The following is an 18,780-nucleotide window of genomic DNA, read 5'->3' as shown; positions in this document are numbered from 1 at the left end:
CACTTGCTTTCCTCCTTCGTACTGTTTGATCACCTGCATTTTAGTGGCGAGATCAATGGCCTTTCTTTCCTTCTTGGCAGGTTGAGGAGTAGACAAAGATAATTTCCTCTTGGTAGACATCTTGAGGGTTTGAAGTAAAAATTTTAAGACAAACAGATACAGATAAACTGCGCTATACCGAGTCCACGCTAACACTGCCGGGTGCTGGGGCACTGTCGTACGCCCAGCTGGCCAACACTCAGGCTGCCAGACGCGGAGCAGTCGTGGCCAGACATACAGTACATATCGCGGGCGTGGTCGTAAAGTCGATCAGTCGCATAGGTCGTAAGTCGACGACTTACTGTATGTGTATATATATCATATATATATATATATATACACATACACATATATCATATATATATATATATATATATATATCATATCTATATCTATATATATATATATATATATATATATATATATATATATATATATATATATATACACATACACATATATCATATAATTATATATATATATATATATATATATATATATATATATATATATATATATATATATATATATATATATATATATTGTTGCGGATTCGCGCCCGCCGGCGTGCGAGCGGCCACGTAACTCGAATCGCGGCACGTCGCCCACCGGACGGACAATCCCGTCGTGACCCTCTCGGACTAACGCCGGGAACTAGCCACGGGTGGGCCTTTCGGCCTCACCACGATCGTGCCAATCGGCCCCCCGCGTGGGATAGGGTTGCTCGCCAAATTCGACCTACCTAAGTACCCACACGGAGGGTAGACCCGGCGATCGCACCTCGCCGCAGGTCGACTTCGGACACGGCCCACTTTAAACGACCCGTTCCGTACTATCGGGATAACCGAGCGGTGTTATCGTCAACCTCGACGGTTCGATTAATTATTGGGCGTATTTAGCCCACGACCAACCATTTACGTGAAGTAAGATGGAGATTCAATAAAAGAAAAGACGAACCGAAACAGGAAAAACAGTTCAACATAAAGCACATTTATTCCGCGGCAAACGGAAAGCACACATATACAATTATACACCAAAAGCAAATGTAAAAGTAGAAGAAACACAACAGTTCTGCACAAAAAGCAAATGCAACAATGCAGATCTACTACCGACTACCGAGCACACGGCAACACTTGTACAGTTTTACTTCACAGACGGCGCCGACAACACATATACTCAAAGCAAAAGAAAAAGGAAGGGGCCACCCTCAACGATGAGGGGGGCAGACGGGCCTGGGGCCGAGACCGCGTCGAGCCTACCCGTCTGGTGATGAGCCGCAAGATGGCGGCGGCGCCCCGACTCCGCGGGCCTCGCTGGCACTGCCTGGAATGGGGTGGGAACGGGGCCCCATTCTCACACTATCTCAGCACGGGGGGAAACAGGAGGGGGTTGTTGATGCTCGGGGGAATGAGGATATCTCGCTGGCTTGGGTCCCGCGACGAGCGACTCCACCGCGACCTCGGTCGCGTTACCGGCCTCCCCTCTCCGCAGCTCCCCGACTCTGACACGAGCGCCGACCTCCACAAAGATCCTTGGCTTCTCCAGCCTCTCCGGACCACGACAGACACTCTCTCGACTGCCTTCGCCGCCGCCACAACTCTCCAACCCTCCCACTCTTCTCAACTCCGTCCAACTGCTCGACTCTTTCCAACTCAACTGCTCGACTCTCCCCAACTGCTTCGATTTGCTCCGCGCTCGGCGCTTTATAGTGCGACAGGAGAAATCATATGCAGATTTTTGGATCGGGAATCGCTCGGGGGCGGAGCCACGCTCCCCATTGGACAGAGGAAAAGTGGGCGTGAATGATTCTTGATCCGCGAATCTGCATATAGCGATTATACTCCGACGCACCTGGAGGCGGGGCCAAATCGCCCCACGCTCGCTGATAGGACGGAACAGAAGTGGGCGTGAATCGTTCTTGATCCGATTTCTCGGAAAGGCTGGTGTTTTTGCACCCGCTGCTCGGTGCGCGCCCTGTACGAGTCCAGGATCGGTGCCCACAAGCGGCGCGGGAATGGCGGTGATGCGATGGTTGCGAGAGCGAGATGTGACGGTAAGGGTCGTGGCTGTTGGCATTGCTGTTGTTGTGAAGCGGCGTTGCGGTTGGTGGTTGTTGTGTGATGGCTGTTGAGACGTGGTTGGTGGTGGTTGTGGTGGTAGTTATGGCGGCTGGTCCAAAATAAAGATAGTAAAAGAAAAACGGCTATCTAAAAGGGTCGCAGCCCGAATGAATGACATTTATTCCCTCTAAACAACGGGTTTGGGCTAACTACACATATACTTACAGAGATATCTCACCCACGGGACCTGAATGGTGGTTTGCGAATTTCGTCAACCACAACACTACCCCCTCCCCTTTTTACAGACTCGTCCCGAGTCGTCAAATTTTCGTGTGCCATCATGTGTAGTTCTCCCCAGTACATTTTACCTACGGATCCCTGAGTGCGACATTCATGGTATTCGTGTCCCCAAAATAAATAACCTGAGGGCTGAGTAACTACCTAAACAAACTCACTCACACGGACGACTTAAATAAAATTGCCGGCACGAGGACAGACATGCCGGGGGCGCACTCATATGTACAGTACATCTTAACCTTAACTTACAAATTTTACACGAAACCATGGCCCAGGATCAATGGACTCTGCAAAAAGAAAGCAGTTAGCAGGGAGCCAGGCTGCTCGCATGCAGTCTCTGGCTCAAACAATGCAGGTGACAGGGAACGTGGCCGGCTGCTCACACGCAGTCCAAGGCCTTCCCTTTTGAACTGAACGCAGTGAACCACAATGGTGCATGGGCTGCACAAACGCAGTCTCCGTGCCAGCTCAAGTGGCACACGCAATGAACACAACGGATGGATGGATGGACACAAACACGGTGCACGGGCAGCCACTGCAGGCCCGTGTTGTAGCTGCCAACAGGGCAGTTCTTGCAGCTTGCAAACTGTTGCTTTCTGATCCTGGCGCACATGGCAATGAACAGGGGGGGCAAAGCAAAAATTGAACGGGGCTGGTGAACAGGGGCAGTGGGCATGGCATGGCATGGCATGGCAAAGGTGATCAGGCAAACACAGCCTGCAGAACAAGGCCGCTGCAGGCAAACACAGCCGGCAGACGAACTGGCCGGCACAGGCCTTGAAGCACAGCAGCTGCAGACAATCCGACCGGCACAGGCCTTGCAGCACAGCAGCTGCAGACAATCCGACCGGCACAGGCCTTGCAGGACAGCAGCTGCAGACGATCCAGCCGGCACAGGCCTTGCAGCAAAACAACAGCTGCCGATGAAGTGGGCCGGCCTTTGCCTTGCAGCAACGCAGCCAGCAGATGAAGCTGGCCAGCCTTTGCCGTTCAGTGGAGGTTGGTGGAGGGAGCGCGGTGGTGCTGGCCACTCGGAAGGCGGGCTCAGACTTACCCTACGGTCTCCCTCCCAACCTATCGCCTTTGCCTGTCACTGTCTATACCCACTCCCTTAATTTCTCAAACCCCAATTTAGCCCCAACTTATTTTTTATTTTTACTTCCCCACTATAAATCGTCCCCTAACCCCCTGTACTGTCCTTGTTCGACTAACCTATCCTGTCACCTAGCCTACTCCCAACCCCTACGTTCCCTTCCCGGAGGGGAACAAGGGAGAGCTAGCATCCTGTGTCGAGGCCCAACTCAAGCCTCAGAATAGCCTCCCCAGACTTCAGCGATCTATAACACAAAGTGGGTCCAGCGGCCCACAACGAGAGCGAGGGGATGGATGGTGCGGAGGGGTACACTTCCTATTCTACCCTATCCATTTAACTGTTAAACTACCCCGGGGCTTCCAACAAGCGCCTCTCGCTTAAACTATTGGTTCTCTCAACCCAGATTCCCGTCGCCTGTGTTAGTGTCCTTACAATTTCGGGCCTCACCCCCCAATTTTCTCTCCGTGCCCTCACATGGTCTCATGGCTGGGACACGTGGCTCCCTTTGGCAGGCACGACCCTCTGCCGATTCTCCGACGATGGCACCCCCGGGCACTACACTGCCTCCGAGCCTACCAGCTCCCTAACACCGGGGAGTGCCCCCCATGGCACCTCCCCTGAAACGCACACGTGGCAGGCTGGCTTCCCAGGCCCCTTTCCGAGGGTCACCCGTGCCCACAACACTGCCCACGCGGCTAATGGCGCCCCGGGCCCCTGCACCAAGCAGGCGCACCCGTGCCCACTACGCTATCCCGGCCCCCCATGGGCCCTTGGCCTACCACGGCCGACTGGCCTGGTGCCCGGGGTACCCACTCAGCGATACTCACCTTTCGCAGCCACGCTCCCAGCCCGTCAACAGGGCTCCTGCACCCCTCCAAACAGGTTTCGAGCCTACTTCCCCACCAACAACAAAACGACCTCCATTTTGCCAATTTAACTAACCCCCTAACTCACTCTACACTGACCCCGGGGTCCCTTGGGTGGGAGTCACTCCTCCCCCCAATCACTCATCGCACCATGCATTCCCCATTCGCTCCATACACACAGACCCGCTGGCCTCACTCACTCACCAAGCACATGCTTCCACTTCACTCACCAACTCTTCAACACACTCACTGCTGGACTCTGCCATCCTTCTAACTACCTCCCCTAACTAACTCGTGCTCCCACGTCGTCCCTTTTAACACTACGTAGCTAAACTACGTCAACTCTACACATTCTCTGTCTGTCACTGTCTTCTAAATCAAAAAATCATTTTATTTCCCAACCTAAATCTGGCTACAATCCCTCTAACTAATCCATTCCACGGACTCCATGAGGACTTACCCCTGCCCCATGAAGTCGGTCTAAGCTAACCCTTCCCCCTAACTAGTTTCCATCCTGTGCCCTGGTAAGGGGGTCTTCCAACCCTTGCCCGGGAATCCTGTGCACCCGAAAGTGAGGCTTGCTTTTTTTTTTTTTTTCACATGCGCAGCACCAGCGCGGAAACTCACAGCTCGCGCACTTTGCACCTGCCCGTGACGTCATGCAGCTGCACGTGTACCTCGCCCCTCCTTGGACGGTACCATCCGGCAGGGATACCCCTCCTGCCGGATTCCAACCCCGCGTGCAGCCATGACGTCACCGTGCGCATAAAAAAAACACAAGCCCCACGTCTCGAGGGGTTCCCCACGCGAACACATGTGCTCTGCCCGTTGGAGCTGAACACACACGCCTGCGTGGAGAACCCGTCCGGTCCAAATCCGTTTACCTGCCTAAACTTTGTCCATCCGCGGGATCGGCAAATCCACCGCGTGCGTTTCCGGACCGGGACTTCATTCCCGCAAGCGAGCACGTGGGGGCCTCGTGCGTTGCACAGCACGGACCTCGCGCTCGCTGCTGGGTGAACCCGGCATGGTTCCCGAAACAGCTGCAGCCGCTACCCGGCTTTTGTCCCTCAATTGTCGTTGTCGTCTCCATTCGACCCACGCACACCTGTGTGTTACGACGCTAACACTCCATTCCATTACACTCACCCCGGGAGACGCGGTTGCATGCTCACACATGCCGACCGACATCTCCCTCACATACCGCTCTCTCAAACACACGGTCTCCCTTGCACTCGGCCGTTCACTCACGCATGCCACCTCCCTCGCACACGTGGCTCCACTCACTCGCGGCCTTCCACTCACTCGTGCCATTTCCCTCACACAAACCATACCACTCACACACGCGAGGGCACTCATCCGCGGTGCCTCACTCATACACCGTGCCTCACTCACACACGCGGGGGCACTCAACCGCGGTGTTTCACTCACACACGGCGCGCTGGGAAGCACGCCCTTCTGCACATTTACCACCACACCACTCACACTCGGGGTCGCTTCCACACACGGGGTCTTTGTCACCCACCCGGTCGCTCTCACACACGCCCTTGCACCCGCGCTATGCGTGCGTTGCAGCACGCATTTCGCCACACTCGTGAACACACACCTCAACACCACACACACCGGGACAACCACACTGGGGATTCGTGTCCCCACAAGGGTCTCCGGGGCCTCTATACCCCCCCAAGCTCTCCGTGCACCTGTCCACAGCACTCCTCCCCTCGACCTCGCAAAGCACGACCGAACCCACCTGGTCGTGACTCGCCTCAAGGGGGCATACTCCCTCCCCTCGTTCCTGGAGGCGGCCATCCCGCTGCTCGCACTGGGTCTCCACCCAGTCCACCAGCTCACCCCCATTATCCTCCACTACCTCAGTGTGTGTGTGTGCGTCTCTATCCCCATCTTCATCGTGTAGTCTTCCCTCTATCGTTCCCATCTCCTGTGTCTCTGCCAACTCAGTCACCTCTTCACCCTTTACCTCCCTTGTCTCAACTATTATTTCCGTCTCTTCCCTTGTTATCTCCCTCGTGCACGTCTCTGTCACCCCAATTAGTTTTTCCCTCTCGGTCACAGTCACTTTTTCCGTCACGACCCTCGCCCAACAAGTCTCCCGAATTACTTTGTCACCCGCCTCCACCGCGGGCCTGACAGCCGTTGCACTCCCTCCCAGCTCGTTCGCCCCGACACGTGGAGTCGCCATTTTAAACTCCCTGGTAACGGCCTTCATGCCCGCCTGCAGGCTTCGGCCCATGTTCTGCGTCTCACCCCGCAGCTCTTTCATTTCTTCCTTCATGTTTGTTTCCATTTCATTCATTTGCTTGTTCATGCCTTTTATTTCGTTTGTGTTTGTATCCATCTTTTCGTTCATGCCTTTTATTTCGTTTGTGTTTGTATCCATTTTTGTTTTCATTTCGTGCATGTCCCCACTGATTCCTGCCAGCATGGCGTATAGCTGGGCCATGTCGGGTGCACTCAGCTGAGCCGATTCGGCAAGGATCGGGGGGTTTTGGTGGAGAGGGGGAGGGGGGGTGTCATACACCGCGGCCGCACCTATTTCGGGCTCTGGGTTCAGTTGGGGGAGTTCGTGTTCCTGCACAACCAACATTTCCTGCATGGGGTTTTCATCCTGGACCACGGATCCTACATTACTACACATATACATTTCTAATACCCCCTGCTCCCGCTCGCCTTGAGACGCCATCTTATTTCTCGTAAAGGGTTAATTTGAATCGCTCGTAATTTGGAGGGAATCGGGGGTCGCTCCTCTCACCCCTGGACCGATTCCCGTGAATTTAGCTGGAGATAGGAGAGCCCGTTGTCCCGTTCTCCGATACCAGTGCCGCGAGGAGGGGGATGGGTTTGTATCCCACTCCTGACAACCAAATGTTGCGGATTCGCGCCCGCCGGCGTGCGAGCGGCCACGTAACTCGAATCGCGGCACGTCGCCCACCGGACGGACAATCCCGTCGTGACCCTCTCGGACCAACGCCGGGAACTGGTCACGGGTGGGCCTTTCGGCCTCACCACGATCGTGCCAATCGGCCCCCCGCGTGGGATAGGGTTGCTCGCCAAATTCGACCTACCTAAGTACCCACACGGAGGGTAGACCGGGCGATCGCACCTCGCCGCAGGTCGACTTCGGACACGGGCCACTTTAAGCGACCCGTTCCGTACTATCGGGATAACCGAGCGGTATTATCGTCAACCTCGACGGTTCGATTAATTATTGGGCGTATTTAGCCCACGACCAACCCTTTACGTGAAGTAAGATGGAGATTCAATAAAAGAAAAGACGAAGCGAAACGGGAAAAACAGTTCAACATAAAGCACATTTATTCCGCGGCAAACGGAAAGCACACATATACAATTATACACCAAAAGCAAATGTAAAAGTAGAAGAAACACAACAGTTCTGCACAAAAAGCAAATGCAACAATGCAGATCTACTACCGACTACCGAGCACACGGCAACACTTATACAGTTTTACTTCACAGACGGCGCCGACAACACATATACTCAAAGCAAAAGCAAGGGGCCACCCTCAACGGTGAGGGGGGCAGACGGGCCTGGGGCCGAGACCGCGTCGAGCCTACCCGTCTGGTGATGAGCCGCAAGATGGCGGCGGCGCCCCGACTCCGCGGGCCTCGCTGGCACTGCCTGGAATGGGGTGGGAACGGGGCCCCCTTCTCACACTATCTCAGCGCGGGGGGAAACAGGAGGGGGTTGTTGATGCTCGGGGGAATGAGGATATCTCGCTGGCTTGGGTCCCGCGACGAGCGACTCCACCGCGACCTCGGTCGCGTTACCGGCCTCCCCTCACCGCAGCTCCCCGACTCTGACACGAGCGCCGACCTCCACAAAGATCCTTGGCTTCTCCAGCCTCTCCGGACCCCGACAGACACTCTCTCGACTGCCTTCGCCGCCGCCACAACTCTCCAACTCTCCACTCTTCTCAACTCCGTCCAACTGTTCGACTCTTTCCAACTCAACTGCTCGACTCTCCCCAACTGCTTCGATTTGCTCCGCGCTCGGCGCTTTATAGTGCGACAGGAGAAATCATATGCAGATTTTTGGATCAGGAATCGCTCGGGGGCGGAGCCACGCTCCCCATTGGACAGAGGAAAAGTGGGCGTGAATGATTCTTGATCCGCGAATCTGCATATAGCGATTATACTCCGACGCACCTGGAGGCGGGGCCAAATCGCCCCACGCTCGCTGATAGGACGGAACAGAAGTGGGCGTGAATCGTTCTTGATCCGATTTCTCGGAAAGGCTGGTGTTTTTGCACCCGCTGCTCGGTGCGCGCCCTGTACGAGTCCAGGATCGGTGCCCACAAGCGGCGCGGGAATGGCGGTGATGCGATGGTTGCGAGAGCGAGATGTGACGGCAAGGGTCGTGGCTGTTGGCATTGCTGTTGTTGTGAAGCGGCGTTGCGGTTGGTGGTTGTTGTGTGATGGCTGTTGAGACGTGGTTGGTGGTGGTTGTGGTGGTAGTAATGGCGGCTGGTCCAAAATAAAGATAGTAAAAGAAAAACGGCTACCTAAAAGGGTCGCAGCCCGAATGAATGACATTTATTCCCTCTAAACAACGGGTTTGGGCTAACTACACATATACTTACAGAGATATCTCACCTACGGGACCTGAATGGTGGTTTGCGAATTTCGTCAACCACAACAATATATATATATATATATATATATATATATATATATATATATATATATATATATATATATATATATATATATATAAACATATTGCACATACATACATATACATATACACATATATACATGTATGAGCAGTTGTTTTTTTGGCATTGTGTGGTCACAAGGTAGTATCTAAGCAAAGTCAAAGAAGACCATTAGAGGAATTTACCTGTTCTTCTTGAGGTGGTGTTGGCCAGTTCCCAGGCCTGCAATGCATTAAGATGAGGGCTAAAACCTCAACAGTTTTTCCCAGGCCCATCTCATCAGCAAGAATGCCTCCAGGGTATTCCCCGCTAGCAAGTGGCCGCTCTGCGACGATCCTGTGTGACACACGCGATAAGTGAAATAACGTCATAATCGGGTCTTGTGAGCACAGGGAATTGGCAAAAATCACCCGCTACGCTGTTTGGTTTCAGCCTTTTACCTTGTTGGTGTTTACACAACCTGCCTTATAAGCACGTTATTTATATGCATATGATTGATTACAGGGCATTCACAAGTTAGTTTGTGTGCCTCACAAAAGAGCCAAGTATCTTTAAGTAGTCAATAACCGAGACGAAAGAAGCATTTTGTAGTCCCACACATGAAAGTAGAACAAAACAAGGGAGGCACTGAGAGAGAATTTGAACAGGTTGAAGTCAAATAAGCAGCTCCTCACAATAATGAGAAAGCCACAACCAGATCACAGTGAAGCGTTTGCCGTTTTGTTGTCCCACAGGTCATAAAAATTACGTGATACTTATAAAAGCAGAAACCCCATGACTATGCACAGGATTACAAAAGCAGTTCCTGCTTGCTGTACAGATTTCTGAATAGTTTGTGCTTTTATTAATTGTAATTATCTGGGTTGCCCCAACAGAACTGCTCATGGGCCATAGAGAAGTGGCAGGCATATCTTGTTGATCAGTCGTTGTGGCACGTGTTTTCTGATCCCACAACAGTGAAGGGATTTATATTTGATATACCGTATATTGCCACGTATAAGCCACAGTCTTGTATAAGCTGCAGCTTAATTTTGAGTCCCTTCCAGTGGAGATTTTAAAAGAATATTTTACGACCAAATTTTGTGACCTTTCCTGTTAAAATTGTGAAGAGGAGAAGAAAGCAGGATGTGGATTTAGTTACTTTAAACATTCTTTCTTGACCATTTGTAACCCTTAAAAGGGCCTTTTGTTGTCAGCATTAGTTTGTAATTCACGCTTAAGCTTTTCAGCTGTAACCCAAGAACTACTCGTCATCTGTCTCCTCGTTGAAGAAGGCACACAGCTCTTCATCCAAGTCTGGATAAACAAGATTATCGTGGCTGCTCTCTTCGCTTCCCGGGTCGCCATCAGCCTGATCCTCCAAGTGCATATTATCCTCTGTCCCGTCAAGGCAGTTGGTCATACAGCACTTCAGGAAGGTCCGACAGATGATCGCTGATGGCAGCTCCTCCCACACCATTACTATTCAGGAGCAGATGGTGCACAAGTCGACCCTTCTCATGTGTCCTCCCTTGGTGCCAGTCTATTTCCCCCTCAATCAACCACTCGGAACAGCAGCACTGATATTTCGGCTATTTTGGCTCAACCTCGGTGGTTGAGCTTAACTTAACCAGACTCGGTGGTGCAATGGTTAGACCGTCTGCCATCCCCTCCAAGTCTGGGAGTTCGGCAGTTCAAACTATGGCCGAGTCATACCAAAGACTTTTACAATGGTACGCACTGCTTCCTTGATTGAAGTTCAGCATTTAAAAGGAGAAAGCACGGACAATCCCCATCGGTTGGCATCCATGGAGAGGAGGAAATTCCTCGAGGAAATGACCCACTGATTGCAGTGAGAAACGTGGCACTGTTATTGACTTCACTGGTACTCAGAGTATCCTGGCAAGCAACACTTCCCTCAAGCGAAGTGGCTGTGTTTAGTGTTTGTCCCATCAGTATGTCCATGTGTGTATATGAGTGGCAGCTCCATTACGAGCATTAGACCTTTTATAAAAATAGGGGCAAAACCCCTGGGTGCTCACCTGGTCGTGGCTGGATAAGAAAACCAGGGAACCACTGGTAAATGTTGATGACCCACAAAATATGTAATGAAGAAGAAAATAATATCTATGAATTTTCTTTTTTAATGCCGTGAACAAATTTTGGTGCAATATGTGTGATGAAGGTTGTGGTCAAGTTTCATCGAAATTGGGTGTGTGATTTCAGAGAAGAAAGCAAATACCTCTTTTGGGGAGCAACCCCTCTTAAACTCACTCCGTGGACCCCTAAGACCCAGATTCTAATTAATGCCATGAACAAACACTGGTACATCAGGGGTGATGAAGGTTGTGGTCAAGTTTCATCAAAATCATGTGTGTAGTTTCTGAGAAGAAGATGCAAATGTTTGTGGACGGACGGACGGTGCACCATCCCATAAGCTCCCCGGAACAATATTCCAGGTGAGCTAAAAAAAACCCTCCCTGGTTTTATATTCTCCAGCGGGCTAAGAGGGTTCTTCTTTGGCTGGTGTTCAAGTTGCACAATAGCGCCATCTTGAGTCTGTAAGCAAAAGCCGCACCGCCTATTGAAAAACTGAAGCGGGCTCCACCATCAGCTATCAGGACGATCAAGGAAGGTATTGTATGCAACAAAGAAGATTTAATCAGTGTTAATTAACAGCATTTTCATGAGACCAGTGAATGTCAATCATATCCGAAGTCTGTCAGTTAATTGGACAAGATTTTGACAGTCATGATTGACTTTCTCAAATGAAATGTGTGCGACAATGGTCAAAGAACGCAATCAATGAAAACACACACAGTGCACGCCAACAAGTGAGGGAAGAAGGACGATTATTACTGAGACAGATTGCTTAAGTTCCTTGATTAAAGCATGACCCCCTTAAATATTACAAGTTCTTCCAATGTGCATCAGAAGGAAAGAAATTAAACATTCAGCATTGCAAATAGCTAATTTAGTCACGTCATATGTCTAAAATTCCATATCACCATGTATTTGTCACACCCCTGACACTATTCTTTAAAAAGTGAGCCTTATCCATCCATCGGGACCATACTCTGCACAGAGTGTTGGTGCTGCCTAAGCAGTCTCCTTGGCTATTGGATGCAATCCTGGATGGGTCGCCACCCCGACACAGGATACCAGCAAGCTGGCACTCATTTTGCCGACCTCGGAAGCATGACAGGCAGAGTCAACCCCACCTGGTATTACTTGAACAGCCGAGTGGGATTTGTACTCAGGATTCTTGGATCCCAAGCCCACCACCCTCACCATTAAGCCAACACCAGCCAACACCACCCAACATAAGCTTATACACGGCAATTTTAGGTAAAACTAGTACGTGCCCGTAAAAAATAAAAATAAATAAATAAATAAATAAATATTCAAACCGCGAGCAGAAAACAACCACACAGGCCGTTTCTTCGCTCTCACGTGCCCGTACGTGTGTGGCCCGGAAGTTCGCATATTATTCAGTTACGATTATTCGCAATTTAGATTTAATACCCAATTATTCAATTAGCGCCAACATATTTTACCTTTTCGCAATGTCGTGGCAAGGAAAAACAAAGAGAAGAGAAGAGAGAGAAAAAAAATTTACTTCCTGGTTCGGAGAATACCAGCAGTCTGATGTTACCGAAATTTATGCACCGTCTAATATGAAAACGATCATAACTTGGGGCATTGTGTTTATCTATAAATGCGCATAAGAAATCGAGAAATTATTAGAATACATGAAGTCATCATTATCCGGAAGCCTGTACGTTGTAACCCGCAATGGGAAACGCGGCTGAGCTTCCCTTCCCCATTGGCCATGCCCACGCAACAACGTGTCTTCTCATTGGTTTGGTAAATAAATGGCCATAACTTGGGAAGCACTTGTCTGATTAATATCAAACCTTGAAAAGGCACATCCGCGGGTCCCCGGCAATATTCCTGGCAAGTTTCAATCAGATCGGACCGTCAATCGTGCAAAATAAATAAATAAATAAATAAATAAATAAACAGTCAAACATTAATTGTGGCGTCATTCGTGACGTCATAGCACCGTGTCCTGTCATTGGTCGACAGATAAATGGCCGTAACTTGGGAACCGCTTGTCCGATCGATATCAAACCTCGAAAAGGCACATGTGCGGGTCCCCAGCAATATTCCTGGCAAGTTTCAATGAGATCGGACCGGTGGTCGTCGAGAAACGGCGGTCGCAGACAAACGGACAAACAGACAGACAAACAGACACACAGAGATTGCTGAAATTATAGATAGATGAAAAAATTACTGCACATCCAACTCCCAGAGTTCAATAATTGTCATTGGAGCCATTTATTTATTAGGTGTGCGAGGTCGCTGTGAAGCTGATGACGTTTAGATTGAGAATGCGAGAAAGATTTGAGGATGACAGAAGAGATGGTGGGAAAAGGAGAGCAGTTTGTAAGGAGAGACAAGAGGAGGGATGGAAGGGGGTGCACGGTGGAGTAAAAAAAAACGGGAGAGATGACTGTCAAAGATTCCACCATATCTGCATACGTAATAAGTAAATGGCTACAACACGTCAACTTGACTGAGATATTCTCTGCCTTCAACTGCTGATTGATAGGTGAGTGAAATTTGTTTTAATACATACAGTGGGGAGAACAAGTATTTGATACACTGCCGATTTTGCAGGTTTTCCCACTTACAAATCACGTAGAGGTCTGTAATCTTTATCATAGGTACACTTCAACTGTGAAAGATGGAATCTAAAACAAAAATCCTGAAAATCACATTGTATGACTTTTAAATAATTAATTTGCATTTTATTGCATGAAATAAGTATTTGATACATCAGAAAAAACAGAAGTTAATATTTGGTACAGAAACCTTTGTTTGCAATTCCAGAGATCAGACGTTTCCTGTCGTTCTTAACCAGGTTTGCACAGACTGCAGCAGGGATTTTGGCCCACTCCTCCATACAGATCTTCTCCAGATCCTTCAGGTTTCGGGGCTGTCGCTGGGCAACACAGACTTTCAGCTCCCTCCAAAGATTTTCTATTGGGTTCAGGTCTGGAGACTGGCTTGGCCACTCCAGGACCTTGAGATGCTTCTGACGGAGCCACTCCTTAGTTGCCCTGGCTGTGTTTCGGGTCATTGTCATGCTGGAAGACCCAGCTACGCCCCATCTTCAATGCTCTTGTTGAGGGAAGGAGGTTGTTGGCCAAGATCTCGCGATACATGGCCCCATCCATCCTCCCCTCAATACGATGCAGTCGTCCTGTCCCCTTTGCAGAAAAGCATCACCAAAGAATGATGTTTCCACCTCCATGCTTCACGGTTGGGATGGTGTTCTTGGGGTTGTACTCATCCTTCTTCTTCCTCCAAACACGGCGAGTGGAGTTTAAACCAAAAAGCTCTATTTTGGTCTCATCAGACCACATGACCTTTTCCCATTCCTACTCTGGATCATCCAGATGGTCATTGGCAAACTTCAGACGGGCCTGGACATGCGCTGGCTTGAGCAGAGGGACCTTGCGTGCGCTGCAGGATTTTAATCCATGACGGCGTAGTGTGTTACTGATGGTTTTCTTTGATACTGTGGTCCCAGCTCTCTTCAGGTCATTGGCCAGGTCCTGCCGTGTAGTTCTGGGCTGATCCCTCACCTTTCTCATGATCATTGAGGCTCCACGAGGTGAGATCGTGCATGGAGCCCCAGACCGAGGGAGATTGACTGTTATCTTGAACTTCTTCCATTTCTAATAATTGTGCCAACAGTTGTTGCCTTCTCACGAAGCTGCTTGCCTATTGTCCTGTAGCCCATCCCAGCCTTGTGCAAGTCTACAATTTTGTCCCTGATGTCCTTAGACAGCTCTCTGGTCTTGCCCATTAGATTCCGTCTTTCACAGTTGAAGTGTACCTATGATAAAAATTACAGACCTCCACGTGCTTTGTAAGTGGGAAAACCTGCAAAATCGGCAGTGTATCAAATACTTGTTCTCCCCACTGTAATATACCACACACACACACACACACAGACACACACAGACACACACAGACACACACAGACACACACAGACACACACAGACACACACAGACACACACAGACACACAGACACACAGACACACAGACACACAGACACACACACACACAATTATAGATAGATGACATTGTGCATTTCCTTTTTCTCAAGACCACTGTATGTCAGTAGCACAGGCACATGAAATACATCTTTGCACTGATTGAAATTCCAGTCATGACATGAAGCTTCAACATAATGTATATATTCGAACGTGAGTTTGAAAAAGAAATCAATGGATTCGAAAGCGAGGTGTATATGTCCACAACTTACGAGCCCATGTAGTGATTGTAGTAAAGCGTTTGTCCATCGAGTCCATGAAACTCACACCAAAGAGAATGTAGTTTGGACTCTGCAAAAAAAAAATTCAGATAAGAAAGAATCACACCAATAGGTGAACAAAACTGTGCAAACAGACAACTATAAGGGCACTCGGTAGAGCGCATACCTCCACCATGCAATGAATGATCCAGTAGAACATAGTTGGCCCAATAAATATTTTTAAATATCATGCTATATATCGTTTTTAGCCCAATCTCTCAATGGTGAAGAATCACTTGAAAAATTAAATAATTCTCATATCCAGAACCGGATTCGGATCTTCACCAAAATTGAATCTATTTGGCATGGTCACACACCCAACATGTCCACCAAGTTTTATCTAAATCCGCCCACAACTTTTTGAGATATTGTGCTATATACTGTATTAGTTTCGCCCCATCTCTCAATGGTGAAGAATCACTTAAAAAATTCTCAGATCCAGAGTCGGATCTTCACCAAAATTGAATCAATTAGTCCTTGTTGCACACTGAACCTGTCCACCAAGTTTCGTCTAAATCCGTCCATAACTTTTTGAGACATCGTGCTACATATAATTATTGGCCCCATCTCTCAATGGTGAAGAATCACTAAAAATTCTATTTTCCAGATCTTTACCAAAATCTCATAAATTTGTCCTTGTCACACACCCAACCTCTCCACCAAATTTCATCTGAATCAGTCCATAACGTTTTGAGATATCCTGCTCACAGACAATCAGACGGACAGACAGGGGCGAAAACAACCTCAGTCCACCATCGGTGGCGGAAGTAAAAAGAACATGAGGATGTAAAGTAGAATAAAACTAACTAAAACAAAGGAAAAAAAAGAACAAGAAATGTTACAAAAGTAAATGCAATATTTATACTGCCATGATTGATTGGTTGAAATAAAGTGAAATAAAACAAGACAAAGTAAAAGGAAGAAGAACAAGTAGAGGTACATTCAAAGTACACCGCCCCCATGCCAAATAAATAAATAACAAATCCTCCAGCACGGGACATTGCCAGGGCGCCTTCGGCACTCGACGATGCAGCCGTGCAGCACATTGAGATGGAATTGGGAGGGAACAGTGTACAATAATTGATTGATTGCATAATTAAAATAAATAAATAATAATCATAAAATAATTAATTTCTTAATCAATTGGCAAATCGCATCCCAAAACCACCACCGTTTCATCCAAATCTGTAACTGTTTGAAAATTAAGTAACGCATCGAAAAATGAATAATTAATTGATTAATCAATAATTCAAAAATACCTTTATAGCCAAATCACTTGTTCACTGCCGTGGCCAAATATCAGCTTCTGAGCTCAAAAGGAACTCGAGATATTGCCCGGATGAGAAACAAAATAAAGTAATGAATAAATCGATAAAAATTAAGTAATTAATCAGTTAATCAAAAAATAAACAAGAAAAAGATGTCATGCATAGTGTGATACTTGCAAAATCAACCCCCTCGCCAAAGGTTGCCATGGATACATCAAATTGTCCATTTCATTAAGATTAAAATCGACAATCTTAATCAAAGCTCAGGTCAATCGGATGAAAATTAACGATTTTTGAAGTTTGACCTCGAGTTGACCTTTGACCTTTTGAGCTCAAAAAGAATTGGATTCCCAATCCAGTGACGCAATTTGCAAATCTTGTTCAAATTTCAAGTCAATCGGATGAAAAATGACGATTTTAGAAATTTGACCTCAAAAATCAACAGGCTTCTCAGATGAGATTACCTCTTCAACTTGGGAAAGTTTTTTGACGATCGGTTTAGAATTGTGACCTGCAGGTGATAGACAGACAGACGTAAAAACAAAATCAACTGACCGATAAACTTGAAAAATCTTCGATTTTGCAAAGTAAAAATACGATTTTTGCCAAAGCACATCTTCACTTTTGTCCCCAAATTTCATCTTCCGAACTCAAAGGATGGGTTAGATACCGCTCAGAAAAACAAGAAAACAAACAAACGGAGTAAAAACTGAGTACTGTACTCCCACTCCCTTCCTTTGGTGCCCGGCGATGATGTCATGCATCGCCTGGATATGGAATTGGGAAGGAGCGGTGTACAATGAATGATAAGGAAAAGGCTCAAAAGATTAGACAAGCAGACAGAAATAAAACACTCACCCGTTGCCTGATCATCAGTTTCCTTGCCAAACATCCACAAAACAGCATCTTTCTGGTACTGCCTAAGTTGCGGGATCAGCAAGGAGTGCTGAGGGTCAGGGGATCTGGGCCCAGCCGACAGCGTGGTCGATCTTTCCCGCATACACAAACGTACTCGGTCAAAAACACCTTCTAGGTCAGCTTGAGATGGTGGTGGTAGATGTTCTGACAGCTGTTTGCAAGGCTCTATTAAAAGACAAAAGTTATGGTGGACATCTACATGATTTTGTCTGCTATTTAAGACACCAGAATCAGAGGCAGTGTGATTACAGTGTCTGCTCTTTCGTCTGGCATGTGACTTGTTGGATTCCGACCTTACTCCAATCATATCAGACATTAAAAATGGGACGTGCTGCTTCCTTGGTTGATTCTCAGAATTTAGAGGATAGTGTACAAAAAAACCCTATAAGAGGGAGGAAGGGGAGAGAGAGAGCTCTCTCCTAAAAATGTCACACTAATTGCAGTGAAAGGCTCTGATATTAGATAGCACCGTTAGCCCCCAGGGCATTCCAGGAAGTTCATTCCTGCATGACCACCGGCAGCATTTGTCTGAAGTAAATCCCTGTGTTGTCTATTGTGATATGTACAGTGCCTCCAGAAAGTCTACACCCCCGATCAGAATTTTCACCTTTTGTTGCCTTATAGCTTGGAATTCAACTGCATGAAATCAGACTTTTTCCACCAATATTTTCACATCGTAATCCACAACTTCCAAATGAAGACAAATTCTATTAATTTCAGAAAATTAATTAAAAATACAAAACGAGAATATCTTTGTTGGATAAGTGTCCACCCCCTGGGTTAATACTTGGTGGAAGCACATTTGACAGCAATTACAGCTGTGAGTTTGTTGAGATAGGTCTCCACCAACTTTGCACACCTTTATTGGGCAACATTTGCTAATTCTTCTGGCCAAAACAATTGAAGCTCAATCAAGTAGTGTGGGAAGTGTTGATGGACAGCAATCTTCAAGTCATGCCACAGATTTTCGATTGGATTGAGGTCAAGGCTCTGACTGGGCCACTCAAGGACATTTATCTTTTTGTTCCTTAGCCACTCCAGTGTAGTTTTGGTTATGTGCTTCAGGTCGTCATGCTGAAAGGTGAACTTATGTCCCAATTTCAGCTTTCCTGCAGAGGGCAGCAGGTTTTCCTCGAGGATTTTTCTGTACTTTGGTCCAACCATTTTCTCTTCTAT

The 18,780-nt window shown here is 48.0% G+C and overlaps 1 protein-coding gene across 8 annotated transcripts in view; it reads right to left on the bottom strand.

The window, feature by feature from the left end:
- The window catches only part of SHPRH (SNF2 histone linker PHD RING helicase), a 140,956-nt gene that overhangs the window by 102,874 nt on the left and 19,302 nt on the right, over nucleotides 1-18,780 (bottom strand). For 7 of the 8 annotated variants that reach the window (XM_085880770.1, XM_085880757.1, XM_085880737.1 and 4 more), the window contains 3 exons: nucleotides 17,545-17,769; nucleotides 15,371-15,449; nucleotides 9,235-9,385 (listed from right to left, as the gene is read on the bottom strand). In XM_085880770.1, the coding sequence (XP_085736896.1) occupies nucleotides 9,235-9,385; nucleotides 15,371-15,449; nucleotides 17,545-17,769 (455 nt within the window). Of the gene's footprint in view, nucleotides 1-9,234; nucleotides 9,386-15,370; nucleotides 15,450-17,150; nucleotides 17,198-17,544; nucleotides 17,770-18,780 lie in introns of those variants that run through there. The other variant, XM_085880796.1, reaches the window with a different exon arrangement.

The sequence above is a fragment of the Eptatretus burgeri genome, chromosome 1 (assembly GCF_056783735.1).
Source record: "Eptatretus burgeri isolate ZD-2024b chromosome 1, Ebu_testis_v1, whole genome shotgun sequence".
In the NCBI taxonomy this organism is placed as follows: domain Eukaryota; kingdom Metazoa; phylum Chordata; class Myxini; order Myxiniformes; family Myxinidae; genus Eptatretus; species Eptatretus burgeri.
Note: the sequence above shows the minus strand (reverse complement) of the source record. Positions and strands in the feature narration are given on the sequence as shown.